The 24302-nt window shown below is 36.3% G+C and overlaps 1 protein-coding gene and 1 pseudogene across 2 annotated transcripts in view; one reads left to right on the plus strand and one right to left on the minus strand.

Moving 5' to 3' along the window:
• Nucleotides 1-24302, plus strand: part of CEP120 (centrosomal protein 120) — an 84173-nt gene that overhangs the window by 52174 nt on the left and 7697 nt on the right. For both annotated transcript variants that reach the window (XM_068980175.1, XM_068980177.1), the window contains exons 12-18: nt 993-1089; nt 1194-1346; nt 2093-2182; nt 6317-6409; nt 7520-7681; nt 12139-12261; nt 17985-18083. In XM_068980175.1, the coding sequence (XP_068836276.1) occupies nt 993-1089; nt 1194-1346; nt 2093-2182; nt 6317-6409; nt 7520-7681; nt 12139-12261; nt 17985-18083 (817 nt within the window). The remainder of the gene's footprint in view (nt 1-992; nt 1090-1193; nt 1347-2092; nt 2183-6316; nt 6410-7519; nt 7682-12138; nt 12262-17984; nt 18084-24302) is intronic.
• On the minus strand, nt 15692-16087 carry LOC138086662 (ER membrane protein complex subunit 5 pseudogene; annotated as a pseudogene).

Raw genomic sequence — 24302 nt, forward strand, 5'->3', positions numbered from 1 at the left:
ATATAATGAAAACAACCATTACTTGTTGGAAGTTATTTTAATGATGATTGCTTTGAATATTAACTTTATTGACCTGCTGTGTAGACAAGTTTCAAGAGATTTACTTAAGTGAAAACTTCAGAGATGATACTGCTTCATTTTACTTTACTCATTTCTTCTAAAATCTGAGATAAGAAGAAGGAAATGTAAAAGTTGATTAATTAAAGAGTTCTAATTGTGTGAATCCAATCCTTAAAGTTTAGATTTAAACAAGGCCATGTATTTCTGTTGCCAAAATTTTATTTTCCTTTAACATTTTGTCTTTTATTCAATGCCCCATGCAGTTCTGTGATACAGTGAGGTATTCATTATGATAAACATATCATTATCCTACTGCCAGGATTTAATCCTGAAGCAGTGCTCATATCCAGTAAAAGATTTATGAACAAGTATATACAGTCCAAGAAAAGCAAAAAAGAGTTCAGAATAATCTACATATAATTAAGTAGGGGAATTGTTATGTGTTTAATGTTTTACTACATAAATTCATTAGTATGTTTTACAGGCTTTAAAAGGTAACATTTTTGAATTAGTGTTTGTTATTACACTGGAGATAATGTTCCTGTATAAATGGAAAAATGGACAAAACTATGAATTTTAATATGCATGAGTACTTGCATATCTACATAATCTAAAAAAGAAGAAAATGAAATTTTAGCACTATTTGTGGGCAGTGAGATTTAAATTTTCTCTTTTATACTTTTGAAGTTTTTCAAGTAACCTACTAGTGTTATAGGTAATTTTGTAGTGAACATAGATATGTACTTAATACTGTGTGACCAAATAAAATGACATATATAGAAGGTCTTGAAGTCTATAGAAGCTGCTGCACTTTGAGCAACAAGTGTCAGGAGCAAGGCATGTTGCCTACTCAATGTGCTAGCATTGGGGAAGTAAAAGGAAACATAAAAGTGTTTCCATGAGGTTTTAAATATTTCTGATTTCATTTGTAGGTCAAATAACAGGATAGTAGATCTTTCTTACACAGTGACTTTAGAGGATTATGGACTAGTGAAAATGCGTGAGATTTTTGTCTCTGATTCATCTCAGGTATGTGTCATTGAATGTTATGAAATTATTCTTTAAAATGGACCTAATGTGTGTATGTGTGTGTGTTTGTTTCAATATGCTGTTTCTTAAAATTCTTATTGTAGGGTTTATCTGCTGCACAACAAAAGCCATCTTCTGTTCCTCCAGCACCCTGTCCTTCAGAAATCCAGACAGAGCCTCGTGAAACCTTAGAATACAAAGCAGCACTTGAGCTAGAAATGTGGAAAGAGATGCAAGAAGACATTTTTGAAAATCAGGTTACCTTTTAAATGTTACTTAAAAAGCATTTTGTTCCGTTCAGTGTATCTTTCCTTCTGTAAAGTAGGCTTTTCTCTCTTTTTTCCATGGGTACCTTATTTAGTCCCTTTGAATTCAAGAATTGCCTTACTCTTAAAAAAAAAAAAAAAAATCTAACAATTAAAAAATATTCAAGGGACTTCCTTGTTGGTCAGGTGGCTAAGACTTCCCGCTCCCAATGCAGAGGGCCCAGGTTCAATCCCTTGTTAGGGAGCTAGATTACCACATGCCACATTTTAAGAGTTCACACGCCTCAACTAAAAAGATCCCACGTGCTGCAACTAAGACCTGGCAGAGCCAAATAAGTAAGTATAAATATTTTCAAAGATGAACTATCAAAAAATACTCAAAATGTGACCACGTTGCAGAAGCCATTCAGAAGGAGTCTCCTAAACTTTCTCCAAGTCAGAATTTAAGGACTTGAAGGTTTCTTGTAATTGCAGGATCTTATTTAGCCTACCCTCCTGGAAGCTGGACTCATCCGTTGTTAAATAAGAGAGGTACAGAACAACTTCCTGTTAGCTTGATACCGTCCTGAATTATCCTCAGATGGGTATAACTCACATCAGGCATCCTCTGTTGTGTTTTAAATAGAATAGAATGTCTGAAAGAAATATCAGTGGTCAGTATTAGTTAACTGAGAACAACTGTTATTTGAAATATTTTTCTTAACTTTATTTTTCTTTCTTTTTTCTTCCTTTGGCAGCTAAAGCAGAAAGAACTGGCTCATATGCAAGCTCTTGCTGAGGAATGGAAGAAAAGGGACCGAGAGAGAGAGTCACTAGTAAAGAAAAAGGTAATGACTGTATAAAAATTGAAGGAAAGAAAGAGTATTAATGATAGTATCTTTTATAGACATAAAAGTCTCTGGAATGAATAAGTATAGTGGTTATATATTGGCCTGGATAAAATGAATGAATGGGTCGGGGTAGAAAGAAGAGTTTTCACTATAAAGTGTTTTGTACTTCTTAGATTTTGAACCCTGTAAATATGTTGCCTGTTCAAAAAGTAAATAAATATGAAAAACCTACTGTACAGGGAACTCTATGCAGTGCTCTGTGGTGACCTAAATGGGAAGGAAATCCAAAAAAGAGGGTATATATGTATACGTATAGCTGATTTACTTTGCTCTATAGCACAGACATTGTGAAGCAACTATATATCAATAAAAATTAATAAAATAAAGCAAATATATTCAAAACCAAAAAAAAAGTGAACACTCTAGAGAAAGAGCCTATCTCTGTATTTAAAAAGAAAATTAAACATTTAAGTGTATATAAATATTACATTATAATCTATTAGTTAATGAAAAGTAGCCAAACTTTTAAGCTGTTTTAAAAGACTGAATCATGAAATAAACCACATCTTTAAAAATGATAACATAAGGCCATCTGATCTTATTTCAGGAAGCCAAAATTTAATAGTTATCTATTCATACTCAAGTTACTGAGTAAAACAACCTTGAAAATTAGACCTGTCTCAGATATTCCAAATTTAAGTCTCTAAAAATACTCTTATATTAGTGGTTCGTGAAATGTCCATAAATGGGAGAAGACACACTGTGGCAGGGGGGTTTGCTACATAGACCAAGACACCGCCCAGTATGTGGATTAGAAAATTCTTTAAAGTTGTTTCAGGTCTCTTCTCTGACTTTCAGCCATTTACATTTAATTTAGTTATTGATATGCTTGGGTTTAATTCTACTATCTTGCTCTCAGTTTTCAGTTTGTCACGTACATTTCTTGTTCCTTTTTCGCTCTTCACCTATTTTCTTTTGCAGTGCGTTGGATTTTTTTTCTAATGATTCCATTTTATTTTTACAGTTGCTTTTTTAGTGACATCTCCTTTGTTGTATTCTTTTAGTGATTGCTCTAGAGCTTATAGTCTGTATCTTTGTTGTCGTTTAGTTGCTCCGTCATGTCCGATTCTTTTGCAACCCCATGGGCTATAGCCCGCCAGGCTCCTCTGTCCATGGGATTTCCCAGGCAAGAGTACTGGAGGGCGTTGCCATTTCCTTCTCCAGCAGATCTTCCCAGCCCAGGGATCGAACCCACACCTCTGGTCTTGGCAAGCGTATTCTTTGAGCCATCAGGAAAGCCCATGCTTCTTTATTTACCACAGTTTATCTTCAGATGATATAGTACATTTAGTTTTTAACACAGTTTAATCTTTGAGCCATTTTTCTAATGTGATTGATGAGTTTTTCGTTGTTGATGTTTGTAACATATGTGGAAGCAAAATAGTTGATGATAACACGAAGTGTGGAAGTGAGGATATGGACATACACTGTTGTACAGTTCTCGTTCTGCTTTGCTAGTTTAAGCAATCATCATATCTTTTCTAGATTGCTGCGTTTACTTCTTAACTTGGTACCCTGTCCTCTTTTCCTGGCCCCTGTAGTTTTTTAATACTCATATCAGCCAAGAATAGAGGAAGTCAGATTATGTACTCCTCTGCTTAAAACCCATCCAACTCATCACATTTAGAATAAAACTCAGGAGTTCTTACAAGACCTACCAGGCCTTATGTGACCCATCCCCTCGCTTCCTCTGTGACCTCATCTTCTGCCAGCCTTCAGTTCACAGAGTCTGTTCTAACCATGATGACCTCTTTGTATTTTGTCAGACATGCTGAGACACCTCTCACCTCAGGATCTACAGGCTGCTTTTCTTTAGAGATACTTTCTGGTTTCTGCTTAGGGTAATCTGAGGGAGGCCTTCTCTGATCACTATGTCCAAAATAGTGTCCTCTTCACCTGGCATCAGGCACTAACCATCCCCTCATTCTGGTTTGTTTCCTTCATAGTATTTCCCTACTATTACATTAAAGATTCACTTCTTTGATTATAGTTTGTTTTCCCTCAGAATATAGGTTCCACATAACTTTGTTTTGCCTGTTGTCTGTGAGGTGTACAATAAACATTTGTTTAAACTAAAAGGATAATGATTTCGGGTTTTACATAGTTTTGAGTTTGAGATTTATGGGGAATGTTGGCATGTTCAGCAGGTATTTGGATTTACAGGTCTATAACTGTGGAGCAAGGTTTGACTTTGCGATACAGACTTGGGATTTCTTTGTATATGTGATGGTATGTAGATAAGGTCACCCCAGGAAGTCACATAGTTTGAGAGGAGAAGACATCCTGAGGCAGAATTTTGGGAACACAGGTATTTGGGTTGTCAGAGGAAGCACACGTGGTTTGAATACTCTTACCTGTCTTCCTATAAGGCGTTGTTACATGTGGCACTCAGAATTTTTTTCATTTAGTTTTAAATTAGTTTTTATTGGAGTACAGTTGCTCTCCAATATTGTGTTAGTTTCTACTACACAGCACAGGGACTCGGCTGTACTTCACGTAGATTGCCTCCCTTTTGGACTTCTTTCCCATTGCGATCACCACGGTGCATTATAGAGTTCTCTGTGCTCTACAGTATGTTCTCATTAGTTATCTATTTTATATACAGTATCAATAGTATACATGTGTCAATCCCAATCTCCCACCTCCTCCTAACCCCCTACCCCCTGGTATCCATATATTTATTCTCTAGGTCTGTGTCTCTATTTTTGCTTTTGCAAAGCGGCACACAGAATCTGAAACATTTATGTTAGTGATTTGCCTAAGATTTAAAGGTAAACCAAAAGTCTGTGGTAGAGTTAACAGAATTAATAAATAAATGATCTTGGTTGATTAGTATGTTGGGCTAAATAAAATATAGTTTAACAAGGACAGATGTCAGATTCTGTCATCAGAGTAAACCATTAACTTGGACAGTGGATATAGTTATTCCAGGTTTATAAATAAAAAACCTTGGGGATTTTCTCTGACATAACAAATGGTGTGATTAGGATCCTCAGATAGCAAGTGCAGTTTTAGATAAAATTCATAGGCATGTGTTGACCTGGTCTCTGAGTGCACATTCTTTGGTTTCTGAAAGAGTGAGATCACATCTGGGTGCCATATTTGTGAAAGGACTTAGTTTAGAATATAGACTCCAGATTAAGTCCAACATACTAGAGGATGTGGAAATAATAACATGTGGATAATAGCTGAAGCTTGTGTTTATCTTGGAGGAGAAAAAAAGACTAGGAGGATATATGATGGCTATCGCTAGAGTCAAATATGTGAAGGTACTTTTTTTCTTCTTCCCAAGGGAGAGAAACATGATTAAAGGGTGGGCTTCTAAGGAGCATCAAACCAGAGCTTTATTGGCAGTAGTAAAGAGAAAACAGGTTGGGGGCTGGGACCTGGTAAGGAGGACAGAAAATTTAGTTCAGAAAGTCCTAGTAAACATGATCAGTCTGAGCTGAACCATGAGAGGGGATCCTGTGGAGACCAAGCATCCATCATGGACTCACATCTTTAAAGGCAGAGCAGAGCAGGACTTTAAGCATTGGGGTAGAATTTGGCATACTAAGTATGGGCCCCTGCAGGAACTAACTTTAGAAACAACTAAGAACTCAGTTATTTGAAGTGTAATAAAAGACCAGGTCTGAACAATAGGAAGACTGACTTGAAACTGATTAGCTGGTCTATCAACAATATTAGTTCCAGGGAGAGAGCTATATAAATAAATGAATAAGAAGGCTTCGAAAGAAAACTGGACTGTTGAACAAGGTAGATTTTTAAGGGGCTACTTTTTTTTTTTTTTTTTTAACTAAACACAAGATTTTACTGGCAGTCCACCTTAGCACCCCATGGGTGAAGAGCTTCCTCTGGAGACTGAAAATTACTGCAGATACCCAAGCAGAAACTAGGTCAGCTTCTTTCCTTAAAGCATAGTAGAGTGAATTTCTGCTTTGAATTGGTGCATATAATTCATGGTTTTCCTATTCTCAGATCCTGTGTTTCAGTAAAATAATAATATACACACTTATGAATTTGTGTTTTGAATTTGGAGAAAAGATAAAAGTAATTTTTGGTATATTTTAGGTGGCTGAATATACTATTCTTGAAGGAAAACTTCAAAAAACCCTAATTGACTTGGAGAAGCGAGAGCAGCAGCTCGCCATTGCAGAATCAGAGGTACTGTATTCATCTATCACGTCTTAATTTCACAGAATCCATTCATTACATAGATATTCATGAACTCATACGATTCGTTTGTTTTTCCTTTGTATAAAATATATTTCATGGAAATTGTCTTTTAGGCATTATGGGGGAAACTGCTATTCAACTGGGTAAAGCATATTTTTATATATTAGAAGGTGAGGAATAGAAAACTGTTGTTTAAAATGGTTAATTATTATTCAGTCAGCTTTGGCTGACTTCTGCAATAGTAGAGACTTTCGGTTATCTCTGTAATGATGTGGAAGGAATGGATAGTTGCACTACCTACAGAAAAGCATCAGGGGCCTAGAATTATACTTTTGATTTCAGTTAAGAAGGGAATATCCCTTTTTCTTTAAGATTATATCCCAAGAAAGGATAAACATGTTAGTATTGACTGGCCAAAAAGTTTGTTTGGGTTTTCCTGTAATGTCTTGTAAAAAATTTGAATGAACTTTTTAACCAACCCAATACTATGCCTAGTTAGTATTTTTGTTAGGTTTTATTGAATTTTACCTGATATACTTTTTTGCATTACTCTGAAGGTCACTTCAGATTATTAGAATTTCTTCCACATGAAATTTATATGCCCATTCCTTGCCCAAATATTTAAAATTTTCTCAGTATGTCACTCTAACCTTATCTTTACACATTTTCTGGGATTTCTAAATTGATTTACATAGTTAAACCTAAATATAATATAATATGTATTTGTTTCTAATACTAAGGCTCTGTTATCTTCTATATGATTAGGTAAAAAAATAAGTTTCTAAAGAAGAAAAGAAACTTGGGCATATTTGCTTGTATAATAAAATAGGTTATTTAGATCAGGATCTTAAACAGTTAATGCCTTTTCAGTTGAATTTAAGCATCATATATGGATTTGGGGATATACTTTGTATTTTAGTAGTAAATGGTTGAAATTTTTAATTTTAATAGACCTAAACATCAACTCTCTAATACTTGAAAATATGAAAATCAGTTTGTAAAGTATTCTGAACACTTGACCGTATATATAAGGATAATATTGAGCAGTATAATGCAACTAGTAGTGAATCACCCTCTTAAAGATGTACCTGTTTTAAGCTTCAAAGAGAAAGAAGAGAACTGAAATCAGAACGTGAACGGAACCTGCAAGAACTCCAGGATTCTATCCGGAGGGCCAAGGAAGATTGTGTTCACCAAGTAGAACTGGAAAGGTTGAAGATGAAGCAACTAGAAGAGGATAAACACCGACTTCAGCAGCAAGTAGGGTTAAAATATGTGTTACTTCTTTAAACTGAGAATTTATTTGCATTCTAGAAATAATAGAAATGGTTCACTAAAGAGTTATAAAAATTCTCAGTAATTTGGACTATTAATCATATTTATTGCACTGAGATTCAAATGTAAGTTGAATCTTTTCCTGAGTCAAAGCTAAGGACTATTGGAATAATCTCTCATAATTATTTGCATGAGTCTGTGCTATATTTAAGTTAAATCTCAAATTAGAATTTTTTTTCAGATAAATCTCCTCTTAGTGAACATACTCTTCATATATGACTGGACCAAGTTCAGTTAAGAACCAAATTTCATGAGAGAAAGGTCTGTGCTCCTTCCCATTTTTCACCTCTCACTGCTTCTCCTCCACTTTGCATCCCCATTGCCCCCGGCAGTTGTCGGAGAAACCACTAGTGGCTCAGCAGTTAAGTTCCGTGGGCGTTTTTCGTTTCTCATCTAAATCACACTTATCACCAGCATCAACACTGTTGTCCTTGTTTTTGTATATTCTCTTCTCTCAGCGTCACTCTCCTTGTTTTTCTCTACTTGCTGGCCATGCCTCAGGCTCTCTGCAAGCTTATTTTTCTTTATCTAGCCATTAAATGTCAGACTACCTCCCAGCTCCAGACTTACAACGTGCTAGGCAATCTCATTCATGCCTGTAGTTCAGAGACAGTCTGTATCTCTGGGAATTGCACATTTGTATCCCACACCTTTCCTTTGCACCCTGGACCCACTTATCTCATTGCCTTTTAGACATCTCTACTTAGGTATTTAACTTCTATGCAGAGTACATCATGAGAAACGCTGGGCTGGAAGAAACACAGGCTGGAATCAAGATTGCCGGGAGAAATATCAATAACCTCAGATATGCAGATGACACCACCCTTATGGCAGAAAAATGAAGAGGAACTAAAAAGCCTCTTGATGAAAGTGAAAGAGGAGAGTGAAAAAGTTGGCTTAAAGCTCAACGTTCAGAAAACGAAGATCATGGCATCCGGTCCCATCACTTCATGGCAAATAGATGGGGAAACAGTGGAAACAGTGTCAGACTTTAATTTTTTTGGCTCTAAAATCACTGCAGATGGTGATTGCAGCCATGAAATTAAAAGACACTTACTCCTTGGAAGAAAAGTTATGACCAACCTAGATAGTATATTCAAAAGCAGAGACATTACTTTGCTGACTAAGGTCCATCTAGTCAAGGCTATGGTTTTTCCCGTGGTCATGTATGGATGTGAGAGTTGGACTGTGAAGAGGGCTGAGCGCTGAAGAACTGATGCTTTTGAACTGTGGTGTTGGAGAAGACTCTTGGGAGTCCCTTGGACTGCAAGAAGATCCAACCAGTCCATTCTGAAGGAGATCAGCCCTGGGATTTCTTTGGAAGGAATGATGCTGAAGCTGAAACTCCAGTACTTTGGCCACCTCATGCGAAGAGTTGACTCACTGGAAAAGACTCTGATGCTGGGAGGGATTGGGGGCAGGAGGAGAAGGGGACTACCGAGGATGAGATGGCTGGATGGCATCACTGACTCGATGGACGTGAGTCTGAGTGAACTCCGGGAGTTGGTGATGGACAGGGAGGCCTGGCGTGCTGTGATTCATGGGGTCGCAAAGAGTCGGACGTGACTGAGTGACTGAACTGAACTGAACTTGGGTGTCTTAGGCATTTAAAACTCAACACGGGCCTCCTGTCCGTACTTGCCCTTGCTGTAAGTGTTCTTTACTTCAGTGAGTGACCCCTGTAACCTCTTCTGTTGCAGCCTAAGTGATATTTTTGAAGTTTGGGAATCATGACACTCTCTTCTAAAACCATTTAGGGTTGTCTTAATGCTGATAGAATAAAGATCAGAATTACTGCCTTGCCCTACCAACCTTTGCATAGTTTGCACCCAGCCTCACCTCTCTTGCTTTTGCTGTATGGTCCCTCTTCAGGTCCTCAGGCATACCATGCATGCCTCACCCTTTAGAATCTTTGTGTATGCTGCTTTTTCTTGGCCCAGTGAACTATGCTAATCTGTTTCCAGCTGAGGCATCACTTTCCCAGAGAAATCTTCCCTGACCCCTGCTGTCCAAGTCTAGGTCAAGTTTTTGTTATATGTTTTCTTGGTGTATTCTTCTCTTATTCTATTTCTTTATGATATGTTATAGCAGTTTGTTTTTATTTTCATTAGTGTGATAATTTGATCAGTGTCAGATTGTTAGTTCAATAAAACTATTTTGGTTTCTATCTGTATGCCTGGAGCCCAGCCAGTCTTCAGCACGTAATATGGGCTTAAAAAATATTTTCTGGGGAAAAAAAAAAAAAAAGGCTCAAGCTGTTAAAAATGAAGCTTATCTATCTTGAAAAATTTCAGTGTAGATTAGATATGTATGATGAATGCTCTGAAGTCTTTAGTAAATTCTGGCATGAAGAATAGTTTCCATAGCAGTTCAGGGTCAGGTAAGACCATATTATTTAGGTGGTTATAAAGATAAATTCGATTGTTATTATGGCAGTCTCCTGTAGGTTTATGAAAGATAAAGTTGTAAAAGTGGGCAATTGTGATGGGATTCTCCAGGATTGCTTCTCTTCTACGATTTATCAGGAAGATTGAGCCATCTAGAAAAAGATGCTTCTAAGATGTGTTAGAATTCCTAGGGGAGCTCTTGGAACAAAACATGGGCATTGCTACCCTGTCCCTGCCCTACCTGAGGTATAATTAGCTTACATCTTTGTGGGAAGAGTTAGTATTTTGGAAAAATTCCCCAGAGCACTCCTAAAATATAAGCTAAAACCTGCGGGAAGAACTGTGGTAGAAAGTAGAAGTTTTGGGGATGCCCAATTACACTAAGTCCATGACTGTAAACATTTCCCCTCATATATTAGAAAACGCTGTAGGCTCTTACTCTGAACCAGGTTACATGTACTGTACACACAGTTCCAACAAGACAGGTAGAAGGGACAGATACACTATCAGTGCACAGTGATGAAGTATATACATTCAAACATGTAAAAGCATTTATTAGAACGGAAAAAAGCCGATGTAAATTATGGTCCACTTAGCAAAGGCAAAAGAGCCCAGTATGCCTCATAGTAGATTGATAAATGTGCCTGTCAAAAAAATGCCAAACACTAAGTTTATTAGCTTTTGTCTTAAACAAAAATGTGACAGATTCTTTAGAGAAGTTTCTGTTCAATTTTAAAAGTTTGCATGTTCAACGAGGTAAACTTCAGTTATATGGAAAACTTCCACGTATGGAATACTCATTACCTTAAGATGCTAGATAAATCCTGATTAGAATTATTGATAATTACTTGCGTAAAATAAGAATTTATTATTGGTAACTTAAGTCCCATTTTTGCTACCAATTTTCTCAGTATTTCACATTTAGTTAAGTCTTAGTCTTAGAGAAATAAATAATTGGTTTATCTAATGATGGCTAGTCATATTGATATGTTTTTGAAAAGCTTCTTTAACTGTACTTGAAAGTGAAGGGAAAGTGTTCAGTCATTCAGTAGTGTCCGACTCTCTGTGACCCCAGGGACTGTAGCCCACCAAGCTCCTCTTTCTGTTGGATTTCCCAGACAAGAATACTGGAGTGGGTTTCCATTTCCTTCTCCAGGGGATCTTCCTGACCCAGGGATCAAACCCAGGTCTCCTGCATTGCAGATGGATTCTGTACCGTCTGAGCCACCAGGGAATCCCTGTGCTTACTTCCATTTGATTAAAAAAAAAATCCCAGATTTTGAAAGAACACTTTTATCTTTTTTGATAGTTTTGAAACTGTTTTAAGGGAAATTACAGTATTTAGTCAAGACAGTCTTTTTTTTTTTTTTAATTTAAGGACGTATTGCTTGTTTTCATTAGAGGATCATTCTAGGAGATGAAAATATCTGAGTTCTGTTCGTATGTCTGCCACTTACTAGCTCTATGGCACTGCCTCAGTAATCCAGTTCTCTGACCCTCAGAGAACTGGATTTTGTTACCTATAAATAGGAAGGGACTGAGCCAAATCTTTAAGTTGTATTCATATTGAAATTATGAAATTCACAGAGTATCAAATTATAAGAACAATAAACACTGCATTAAAATTAAACTTACTTTCATCACTAATTAGGTATAATGTTCAATCATTCATGACACATTAAAAAAAATTATTTCTAGTGTTTTTATAATATTACTTTTCTATTTGTCACCTAAAATATAACAACAATGTTCTCAAGATACTGGTTTTATGAGAAATTTCATACTCCTAAAAAGTTTTTGTATATTGTTAATCAGCTGACTTACTGAATTTTTAAGATTACTAGAGCAATTAATTTTCTTCTTTATAGTTTATGTATTTTCTAAATTTTCTAAATATGAACATGCCTTAAAGAAAAAATGACAGTGTTGAATTCTGTAATACTATACTTTGCATACCTCTGTTTTAAAACAGCTATAATCTTTTTTTTAATACAGCTCAATGACGCTGAAAATAAGTATAAGACTTTAGAAAAAGAGTTCCATCAGTTCAAAGATCAGCAAAGCAGCAAACCAGAAATTCGACTACAGTCTGAAATAAATCTTCTCACTTTGGAAAAGGTACCTGTGTTAGTTTATGGCATCTTACCTAGCCCTAATGATCATTTTAGAAGATCAGTAAATGATACTTGCATATTCAGTGTAATAACATTTAACTGTAATTTTCTGATATCAAATAATACATCACATCAAAGAATTTGATGCTCATGACACCGTCACTTGAATTTCATTGCCTTTTTATCAGTTATAGCCTATACTGGAGTCATTGGTTGAAAACAGCAGAACTGAGTAACGCCTGGACTAAAGAAATTCACAAACCTGTCAGGAAAGCTATAACAGCAAGGAGAAACTGAAGCTTTAAAAAAGGAGAGGATGGTTGGGCCATAGAAATAAAATTTAGTCCTTGATAGGACTATTTAAGAGGCAAAAAGGGTGTATATAGAAAATTTGGAGAGAAGAATAAGAATGTGGTTTAAAAAATTGAGTTGAAAAAGGGTCTTAACTGATTTCTTCTAGCATTTCTGAATTCATTAAATGTTTCTGGAGCTTGTCAAATGCCATGCTTTTTTGGTTCCTCTTCTTACCTTATATGTATTTAATTGCAAAGTTCTGCTTCTTACATATCTAGACAGTCTCCTCACTCTCAGCCTTCTCCTCATTTCTTTACCAGTGACCTTGAATTTGAATCAAGCTGGACATTTGCCACCCTTTTTGATTAATCTAAGTATTTAAAGTACTTCTGTTTTTGTATTATGAATTCTGTGGCCTACCAGAGGTCTTTGAAGCATTCAGACAATATCTCATAAATTCTCACAAACTCTATTAAGTAGGTGTCAAAAGTATTTCCATTTTTACCTTGGGGAAATTCAGGACCAAATATCTCAAAATGGGAACAGAACTATTATCTTATTCATCTTTTCTGAATAGAAATTAGATAATATCCACCACAGAAATAAATGGTAAGTGATTTTTAAAATTCCTTCTTCCAACTGCATTTCTATCAATAGAATAAAAATCACCAAACATATTACAAGTATGAATAGTACCATGAACTTGTTGAGGGAAAAAAAAAAGTGTAATTGAAGTGCCTTTATATCAGACCTAATGAATTCATCCACTGTCTTTAAATACCTAGTAAAATAAGACTTCTCACCTCTTTTGAAAATTCTTTGTAAGTGTTTTTGGAGCCAGAAGAGGGCAGAATCTTATTTCTTAAGTAGTAAAGACATAAAAGCACAAAAAGGAAGACGTAAGTGAAGAAGTCCCTGATTTAGTCTGCAACTTCTAGTTATGTCTGATTGAGAGCTTTTTGGTTTTTGTTTACTCATCTCTTCAGTGTAACACAAATATTCCCATTTTTCACTGTAATGGTCTACAAATAAGTTAACATTAAGATTTAAAGTTAACATTTTTACTAATTTCACTTCTTGATTCCCTTTATAAGAAGTAACAAATAGTTTGATTTGCTTTAAGCTAGGAAATGACTTTATATGGCTTAAAAATTGGACTTTTAAAAAATAAGATAGGGAAAGCATTATAATTTAGTAGGGCACAAAGAAAACAGAAGTTCTACAGAAACTAAAATTGGTGTATTTAAAAACATTTGGGGAGTTCCTATTGTGTGCCCACCCCTGACTTAAGACAGAGGGAAAAACGAGAGAAAAGAAAAGAATAAGAGGAAAACTGTTATCCTTTTGAAAGGGACCTCACTTTTAAAGAGTTTGTAACCTAATTGGGGAGATAACCGAGAGAGGCTTAAATGATTGTATATAATTAAATACCAGGGAATGTGATAGAAACTCTTTGCAACTCAGAAAAAAGAAATCATTTGATTTTCAGAATATAGTAGCTTTAAGGCCTCTCCATGTAGAGGTGGAATTTGAGCTGAACCTTAAGTTTTAAGTAAGCAATGAAGCAAAAAGATTGATAGGTAGTAACTTGGAAGTAACTTGGACTAAGAGATGGAGGGGGACAAAACTGGTGGTTGGTATTTCATATTGAACACCAAGAAAGTTGAACACATAGGATGGAAATTGTGTTTTGGTCCTTTAACACCTAGGCAGAGGAGTTTAGGTTCAATATAGTAGCTATTGTAGATTAATTTAGTAGAGAATAAATTGATGTAATAGTGGCTTGCAGGATTTGTAGATAGAATACTTTAAAGGCTGAGGAGACAAGAGAAGATGAGATGAGCCTGAACTTAGGAAATGGTAGTAAGAATACAAAAAGAATAAAACTGGAAAATATTTCAAGGAAGAAATCTGTAGTTCTTATGACAGATTGGAACTGGAGAATAGAAGATTAGAGGCAAAGACAATGCCATGCCAACAGTAGAGAATTAGGAGTTGTGGATATATCAGGGATAGAAATAGGGACATTAAAAGCAGTGAACGTCTGCTTGGTCTTCACTAGGCCCTGAATTGATGCTAGGTGCTGAGCCGAATTTTATTTTCAGTCTGTAACTTGGCTTATAATTGAAGTGCAAAAAAGGTTTCCTCAAGTCTGATAGTGAAAAGTGAGTGAAGTTGCCCAGTTGTGTCTGACTCTTAGCGACCCCATGGGATTTTCCAGGCAAGAGTACTGGAATGGGATGCCATTGCCTTCTCCAACTAATTCACTAGTTTAGTATACAGTAAAATAACAGAGGCTTTGAATAAGTTAAACTGGCTAGTCACAACTAATCAGTTTTCTTCAGTGATCACTGTTCTTCTGTATAGGCAGGATAATTAATTCACGGATGGTCTTTCTGGTCTATCTTCAACTATTCTTACACTACATAATCAATTAGGGACATCTTTTTACAGATATATGAAGGAGAACACAGATTGCTTTACAGAAGTTGAGTTTGTTAAATCTATTTGTTATGACTGGATTTCTGACGCAAAAATTGCTCACTGCACACTGAACCCCAGAGAAGTGATGAAACAAGACAGCTGATGTTAGGAGGTATACGGGAGTGGGGTAGGGTGAGAAGTCACGGATAAATTAAAAACTGGCAAGTATCTGCTGAAGCAGAGCCACTTCTTAGGGGGCATAAGAAAAACTGATAAGCCACCATTTTGGTCTCTTTAGAGAAATCCATTTGTTGTTAAGAACCTAAGACCATTTACTACCATTCATACTGCAAAAGGCAGCAGTCACACTATTTCCAAAAGGATCCTAAAAACTAGTGCAAAAGGAATCTAAGAAAATAAATAATGACAAAACCATCAGCATTTTTCAAAGAAGTGTGCTCAAACAGTGACTTTTACAAAAAATGTGAATTTGTTTTAAATGAAAAAAGAATTCTCTCTATGAAAGATCAAAGACTCATTTCACAGATAACTTATATTGCATTAATGACTTGATTAACAGTGTACAAGTAAGGGTTGTAGACCCTTTTTTAATTAGGTCTGAGCGATCAATATAAATACTGATGGGAGAGTGTTTTGTATCCCAAACTCCAATATTCCAGCTTTGTGTCCTGTCCTGTTGTTAATTTGTAAAAATCTTAACGACGCAGTGATTCAAGTTTTCGTAACTTCAATGATGTCTTGGAGGACAGTGCATCTTGGTTTGAAGACTTTGTTGTATCCGAAGGCCGAAACAGTACTCGACCACGATGATTAAATACATAAAATGATGGATGATTCCTTAGTGTGTCAAATGTCTTATTTTTTAGTTCTGAAGTGGCCTCCATGTCTTTAAACTCCCCTGCAATATGAACTATAGCATAACAGGTAACTGCAAAGGCGAGAAGCGTCTGGAGAACTGTATCTATTGGCAGTGATTCATCTTCTTTTTCTGTTAATCGCATATAAGAACGATGCTGCGCAGCGGAAAAGGCTGCGTGGGCTAGGGTAAAGAGGCCGATGCCCACTAACCCCTTCCATAGCGACGGCGCCATGACTCCGAAAGAGCAGCCAAACAAAAGAAGCGAAGAGCGGCAGAGCCGTTCCTTCCTCCACCGGCGGGTGTCCGCGCAGCGCAGAAAGATGACGTCAAGTCGCATCGCTGCCCACAAAGAGGGCTCGAGGTCTTTGAATGCCCTGAAATTGTGTCAAAACTTTGGTTGTATACATTTTTCTGGGAATTGGGTGTGTATATTACATTAGAATCACAGAGGCATTTGTATCATTAAAAAAAGTTAGGAATCACTGATTTAATAGTTTGGGATAAATTAGGAAAATGATGTTTACATCTAAGATTTGTTAGCTATCACTTTGTTGTTTGTTAAGAAAAAAGAAATTATATGTTTTGATTATGTGTTTTAAATTAGTGTGAATAACAATGCAAATGTGAATTATTTTGATAATCATGGCAAAATGATTAGCCTACCCAGCTTTTTCTGATGGAGTCAGTTTAGTGGGTAAAAACTGTCTTTCTGGTTGTCCTAACCCTCATCCTGGGGCTTGTCCAGGACACTATACCTTCTCCAAGACCTAGGGACATGATCACTTTTATAATTGAATACTATTCTTGTATCTCACAGTTATAAACATTTTTTTCTTTTCCTCTGACATATGTCTGGTTGTTAAATTGCCAATTGCTACATAATTATACTAGACAGTTGTTTTCTGTCCAGTTAAGTAATAGGAATAAATCTTTGGGGGCATAAGTGGAAGAGATATTTGATAATCTCAGAATATTATTCAGCTTAAGACGTATGAGTCTAGTTGTGAAATGTCAACACATTTAAATCCAAGCTCTAGGGATTTGTAAAGCAGCAAAAACCGTGACTCCGTGAAGTCATATATTACTGCAGAGAACGTTCTGGTCTTTTGTGAAGGGGTTTTGGCAATCTACTTTTCCTTTCATTTTATTTCCTCCTGAGTTTTCTGAAGTTTGAATATTTGAATAGTGTCTTCAATTTTATTTTTCTGCAAAACATTAGGAGTTGTGTATATGGGAAAAACTAGAATTGATATTCAAAAACTACACCAGTTTAGATGAACAGTATGTTACTGTAATTCAGCCATATTATCACCTTATCACTTCAATAGTAAAACTGTCTGTTGGCTGCATGAATTTGTTTGGTACTTGGTTTGAAACTTTGAGAGAGTACATTCCAAGACCTAGCCAAGTTGGCTTCAGTTCATGCACAACAGATTGCCTGCTGCAAGTATAAATAACTGTATTTAAAAAATTGAATCTCTTTCGTGTTTCTCTTCATGTGTTTGAGGAAAAATAGAAAATAAAAGTTAGATGAGTGTTTTTAGGAGCATTGTTTTTCTTACTTGGGTTTAACATTCTTAAAATATTTTTGACTTTGTACTCTTACTAAACTGCTTTCTGATAAAACAGTTCACTGTTCTCAGAATTCTGTGATTTTTGCCAAAATGAGTTATAAAAGTATCTCTACAAGCTCTTCACTGTAAGACAAAATTCCACATAATGATAGGTCTCCAAAAGGAGTAATCTGGTTTCAAGGTCGAGAGTGTCAGCTAAATTGGAATGCTAACAACTGCTTTTTGTAAAAAAACAACCAAAAAAAAAAAGTGTTTTTTTACTCTATGATCTTTGTTATATGTTTTAAATACATTTATAGTAACTGTCTGGAAGTTAAGACTGATTCAGTTCCTTTTAGTATAGGCTGTTAGGCAGTAAAAATACGACTATATTTTAAACAAGAAAATGTTCACGTGCCATAATATTTATAGTAAATTATATAACAGTTTTAGATGATGTTGTATGTTACGCTATATAAACTCTTTTCTTAAGCCAGACTCCTTGTATATATTATCTTTCAGTGATTGTACACAGTGGTATAGTGTTTCACTTGATATGATTTTAATCACTGTTAGGTTGAACTTGAAAGAAAGTTGGAATCCGCAACCAAGTCTAAACTGCATTACAAGCAGCAGTGGGGAAGAGCTTTGAAAGAACTTGCCAGACTTAAACAGGTATGTAGTTTATAGCTGATGATGGATTATTATTTTTATGTCATTTTCCCTTGATTCTTTACAAGTTTGCATATGTGGCAATATGTTATGTTCAGATGTCCATATTTGAGTCTCCAGTTCTATATTTGAGATTAGGGCCTTTTTTTTTTTAATGTATTATATATAAGATCTTCCTTTCCTTAATTAAAAACTGAAACTTCTAGGTCTTTTTTTTTCTTCTCTCCTTAATTGCAACTATCCTCTAGCCCACAGAAAACTGGGAATAATTTCTACTTATAAAACTACCATCCTTTTTTCCCTAGTATTAATTTCTTTCTATTAGGAGTACCTTTTGGAGGGAGAACTTTAAGAACATATTTTTAAATGTTATTTCCTAGGAAGACATAGTAATTTCTTCATCAAGAAAAGGAATCACAGGGTTGCTGCTGCTGCTAAGTCGCTTCAGTCGTGTCCGACTCTGTGCGACCCCAGAGATGGCAGCCCACCAGGCTCCCCCGTCCCTGGGATTCTCCAGGCAAGAACACTGGAGTGGGTTGCCATTTCCTTCTCCAGTGCACGAAAGTGAAAAGTGAAAATGAAGTCGCTCAGTCGTATCCAACTCTCTGTGACCCTATGGACTACAGCCTACCAGGCTCCTCTGTCCATGGGATTTTCCAGGCAAGAGTACTGGAGTGGGGTGCCATTGCCTTCTCCAATCACAGGGTAGTTCTGCATAATTTTATAAGAATTTAAAAGTGATAGTACTTTCCTGGATTCTTTGTTACTTTTTTTCCCCCTTCCTGGCACTGGGTGACAAATGCTGTTAGCTTTATGAAAAAATTTTAATTTGGGGTATAATTTCTCCAAATTATCAAGATCAAATAAAATATGAACAAGATTTTCATTTTGAAACTCATGGTTAGTTTATTCTAAGCTTTGCTTTTGTTAAATGTGTCCATTTAAATTCTGAATGAAATTTGGTACATAGGGTCTCTTAGATTTGTTTTCTTTTTTCTTTAACATGTCTCCCAAACCATCAAATGTTATTAAACATCTTTATGGTATTGTTCTGAATGCATACCAGTGTCATAGAAGAGTATTGACTAGACTGCATGAGAATAGCACAGTTTGCCTTAACATAGCTTGTAGATGAATTGAGATTATAAGCATAAAATAATATTACAGTGAATATGTTTTATAAATGCTCTCAAGACTAAGGATAATCATATATAGTACCAGGGCCTCCTGTGTTCAAGGCACTGCCCTAAATTTATAGATACAAGTTAAACATAGGTCTTTGTCTCAGGGAGCTTGCCACTTAGTAATAGGGAAGAAAACCATGACATTTACTGCCTAATAGTAAGAGCTCTGGAAAGAGCCGCACAGAGTGCTCAAGAGGGGAAGTGTGTTTATTGAATAGAACTTAGAAAAGGCGTCATAGAAGATGAGGTATTTGAGATGGACCTCTGGAGAATTGCTTGTGGTTTAGAGAAGTTGTTGGGCAGGGGGAGAAGTGTTGTAAATACAATGAATAGAATGATTATAGTAAAGAGGCAAAAAGTCAGAAAGCATAGACTCCATGGAGAACGGAGGAGGTCCCATTTTAGAGGTCATTTCGGGAAATAAGGACTAGAACTTAAGTGGTAGCAGTGAGAATGTGACAAAGAGGTTATTTTAAAAGATGTGATTTTGGTAGATTCTGTACAGGACACTATACCTAATCAGATGCAGAGTGAAAAGTCAAAGATGATGTTAAGTGTTCAAGGCTTAGTGTCCAGAAAGAGTTTTCCAGTAGTGGAATTATGGTTATTAAGACAAGCAGCTGATTGAGGCATGGGAAGGAGATAGGACATGCAGATTTGAACATTTTAATTTTTACAGAAATTAATTCAGTAATCAGAAATATGGACTGATACCTGGAGGATGTTTGAGATTAAGGACAGATGCAAGAATCCTTTGCTGAGATAATAACTGAAGATGTTGTTGATAGCACTTAGAATGCTTATGTTTAAGGAGGAGGAAGGAAAGCTGATAAGTCTCAGGTACTGTGCTAAGCCCTTCATATCTTTTCATTTCATCCTAAACAAGATCCAGTATGGCCTTCCTTGGTTGCTCAGTGGTAAAGAATCCTGCCTGCCAATGCAGGAGATGTGGGTTCAATCCCTGGGTCAGGAAGATCACCAGGAGAAGGAAATAGCAACCCACTCCAGTGGGAAATCCCACGAATAAGAGGAACCTGGCCGTCTGCAGTTCCTGGGGTCACAAGAGTCGGACACAACTTAGTGACTAAACAACAAGACCCCTCTTGTATAGCAGGTGCTATTTACATTCAGAGAAGTTAAGTTGCACCTGATCACACAGATACTAAGTGGTAAGAGTGAGGATAGAATCATATAACTCACTCACGCTCTTTCCTCTTTCCAGTGAGTGTTATGGCTTAATTCCATAGAACCCACATAAGGAAAGTATTTCAGAGTGAGCATGGAAGACATTAGGGATCTCTGCCTGAGTACTGAAGCAGAAGTAGTAATGATTTGGCTTATGATAAGCAAGGAAAATGCCATCATTGACTGTTAGATAGACCAGCTCTGGAAATGAGAAATTAAAGTGAGTTTGAAAGAGAAGAAGCTAAGATAAAGTCATGGTGCCAAGACATTGAAGTTCCCTTTAGTTCCACAGGGAAGAATCCCCATGGAACTGGGAGTAAGGAAATAATGTGATGAGAGTGGCTATTAAAAATAACAGAATACAACTTCTATCAGAGGCAGCATACATAGTAGTTTAGAACATGGCATGGTGTCAAGAGAGCCAAACTGAATCGTGGCTGTTGATAACTCTGTGACTTGGGCAATTTGATTTCTCTGATTAGTCCCTTTATTTGTACAACGAAAAATCTTTCCTCCAGGTTGTCTGAGAATTACCGAGTGGTCTGTAAAGCATTAGTAGCATTTGGTACTTTACTTTGTATGTGCTCAGTAAATTGTAACTTGTTAAAAGAACATGAGCCATAACGCTCCTGTGTCGCTACACAATAGTGGAGTGTTCTTGGTTTCAGTGGGTGGGGACCTAGTGAGATGGTAGCTCTGTATATTGATGAACAGAACAAATATTAGAAAGATTTGTGATTGACTAGCTGAAAGATAATGGCAGCAACAAAAATTTGAAAATTTTTAAGTCTAGAAAATAAGATGTTGCTATATATAATAGCTGGATGGCATCACTGACTCGATGGACGTGAGTCTGAGTGAACTCTGGGAGTTGGTGATGGACAGGGAGGCCTGGTGTGCTGCGATTCATGGGGTCGCAAAGAGTCAGACACGACTGAGCGGATGTATAATAGCTGTAGGGAAGTGGGGTTCGATATAGTTTGAGTAAGAATAGTACTTTGGATGGTAGTCGCAAGGTAGATATTCAGTAGAAATGGACAGAAGGGAGAAAAACCTACATAAGGGCTAATTGTGCAGATACGCAGTAGTGTCAGTCAGCAGGTGCAAAGAGGTGGGAGTGCGTTAAGTCTGGAGAAACATCTAGAGTTGTTTTATTTGTTCATTCTTTCATTAGCACGTACTTTTCAGGAGCCTACTGTGTGCCTTGAACAGTGGAGGATGCTCAGTTCTGGAAGAGATAGCAGTTCTCTTCCACAGGAAAGTTCGGCTGGGAGGGCTGATACTTAACAAGAATATGGAGGGGTTGTAAGAAATGCAAATGAAGTTAGCGAAACTAATAGAAAATAAGTATTAGACGAACAAGAGGACCGTGTCATTCATTTTGTCATTCAAAGCTAAAGGAGAAATGGTTCAAAACCAACGTTTCTAATATCAGTATTAGAAAAAGAAATCCAAATTGGAAAAGAAGTGAAACTGTCACTGTGCAGTTGACATGATATGACACACGGAAAATCTTAAGGGTGCTACCAGAAAACTACTAGAGCTCATCATTTTAATAATAGTTAGAAATTGGTAAAAATAAAAAATAGCAGATAAAGAGCAGGTAGGAAAGAAGTGGAAGACAGCGCCTACCCCTGAAGAAGTTTATGCAACTTATGAAGGATAAGAGACTAATGCAGTGGTAAATATTTATAAGGCATTACCAAAATTAGTAATGAAAAGATGGAAACCTGTTAGCTGTTGATTAGGGTGTTTCTTCTGGAGAAATTAGGATTATCAGAGCATAATTTCATTATAATTGTCACGTTCCTTGCTAAGAAATACCCATGCAAGAACAATGAGTAAGTAAATTGATTTTTAAGTTATGTTCATATGTGTATATTGATGGATGATATTATTTTCACATTGTTTGAGGTAGTTTTTAAAATGTAAAAAATTAGGTTTTGAATATAAACATGAACTGAAACTGACTCTAAAAAAAGGTTCAATTAAAAATGCTCCCACCCAAGCACCCCCTCTCCTTCTAACATATACATTTTCATATACTTTTGCTATCTCCTGGGTTTGTCCTTTAATTCCTTGTTTTCTATTTACCCTTTTTTCCTATGTTTTTTCTACCCTCTTGCCTAAAAACCATTAGCATAGTAATTTTAGCTATTTGTACCTAATAACAGAAGACATCACAAAAGTTCAGATGCGTCTTTTAAGTTTCTGTAAGTGAATTAAAGAGAAAAGTGTTAAATTACTGATTCAGACGTCTGCTTCATGAAAGAAAATAGTCTCAAATTCTTTGAGTGCAGTAAGCGTCATTGCAGACCACTTCTGTTCCTTATCCCACAGACTTTCTGCTTTAGAAACAACACTGTAAACGAATTTCAGGGTCACTAGGAATTGCTGATGTTCTACAGGCCACGTTTGAGAGATGCAGCACTTTAAAAATGTCATAGACCTTGGGATTGCATAGGGAGTTGTGCTCTGCCACCAACTGTTCTTGGAAGATTAAAATTAATTACTTCATCAAATAGGCACAATTTATATGTGTGAAAATTACTTCAGTTTTTTTTCCTAAAACTTTTTATTAAAAACACATTGTGTTTGAATATAAAATTGGAATCCTCTATCTGCTTTTGTTCAGAGGATTGTTTGTGCAACTTCTTGTTTAAATTGGATTAGTACCATGTTAATTTTACATTGCCTCTGGTGAATAGCCACGGGGCTATAATCTCTGCCAGTAATTTGTCACAGCAAAATCCTCTGGAGGGCAGTACAAAACATTTGTGTAGTGCGGATTAGACGGCGAAAGCCGTATCTTAGATTGTTAATAAATGTTAATGACAAAACCCAGCTGGTAAAGCTTGGAAATAAGACCTAATGCTTGGTGCCTATTGCCAAAAGAATGTTTAAACAGAGATTTCCATTACTCAAAGGTGACCTCGTATAGTCAATTGGTGAATTTAAAAAATCATAATCTTCCAGTTATTTAGAAAAAAAAATCTTTTCTTCTGATTCATAAGTATAAAAGCCTGTGTTTTTTCATCTTGTAAACTTTTTTGGTCTTGGGGTAAACTGGGTAGGCAACAGCTGTAAAATATAAATAAGTGTAACATAAAATGGGTCCTAACTTAGAAGACAAGGAAATGATGCCCATACATTCTGGATTTGCTATCTTTGGTATGATGTATAACACTGACTTTGAAGAGTTCTAGTTGTCAGACACTTAAGGGGTAATTTAGTTTCTTCCCCCTCCCCTCAATTCTAGGATTGTTACTTTACTGTGTCCTAAGTACCATATTTACTTAAAAACAGTTCTGGACACATTAGAATATAGTTATGGAGGAAGAATAATAGCCACTACTTTTTAAAAAGAAATGAATCATCGTTAAGAGATATGAATTTGTTGTTCTGGGCAATTTAACATTTTCATCATGTCTGATACATTAAAACTAGGTATGTTTGCTTGCAGGACAGGAAACAGAACTAAGATTTGGGTAGGACGTGGGCCCCTTACCATATTTGTGCACAGTAGATCTGTTTAAAACTGAGCTGATATATTTAGTTAAAACAACACAGACTTCATTGGCTGACATCAGCACTATCTTGTCCAGCCTCCTGCTTATCCACTCAGAGTAATTAATTTGATTAATTTATAAGTAATTTAGCCAAGGATGGGATGTAAATCTTTGTTTAAGAAAACAGTTGGAGGTCCAAGTCTTGGTTAAAAACTGTGTCTTGAAACCATCCAGGCCCTCCTACTGACTTGTCAGCCCTGGGTTATTTTCAGAAAACTTGACTTGAGTTCCTTAGTTCAGTTGTAAGTTTTTTCCCACAGACTTCCATGGACTGTGTGAGTGGG

Source organism: Capricornis sumatraensis, chromosome 9 (assembly GCF_032405125.1).
Source record: "Capricornis sumatraensis isolate serow.1 chromosome 9, serow.2, whole genome shotgun sequence".
NCBI lineage: Eukaryota > Metazoa > Chordata > Mammalia > Artiodactyla > Bovidae > Capricornis > Capricornis sumatraensis.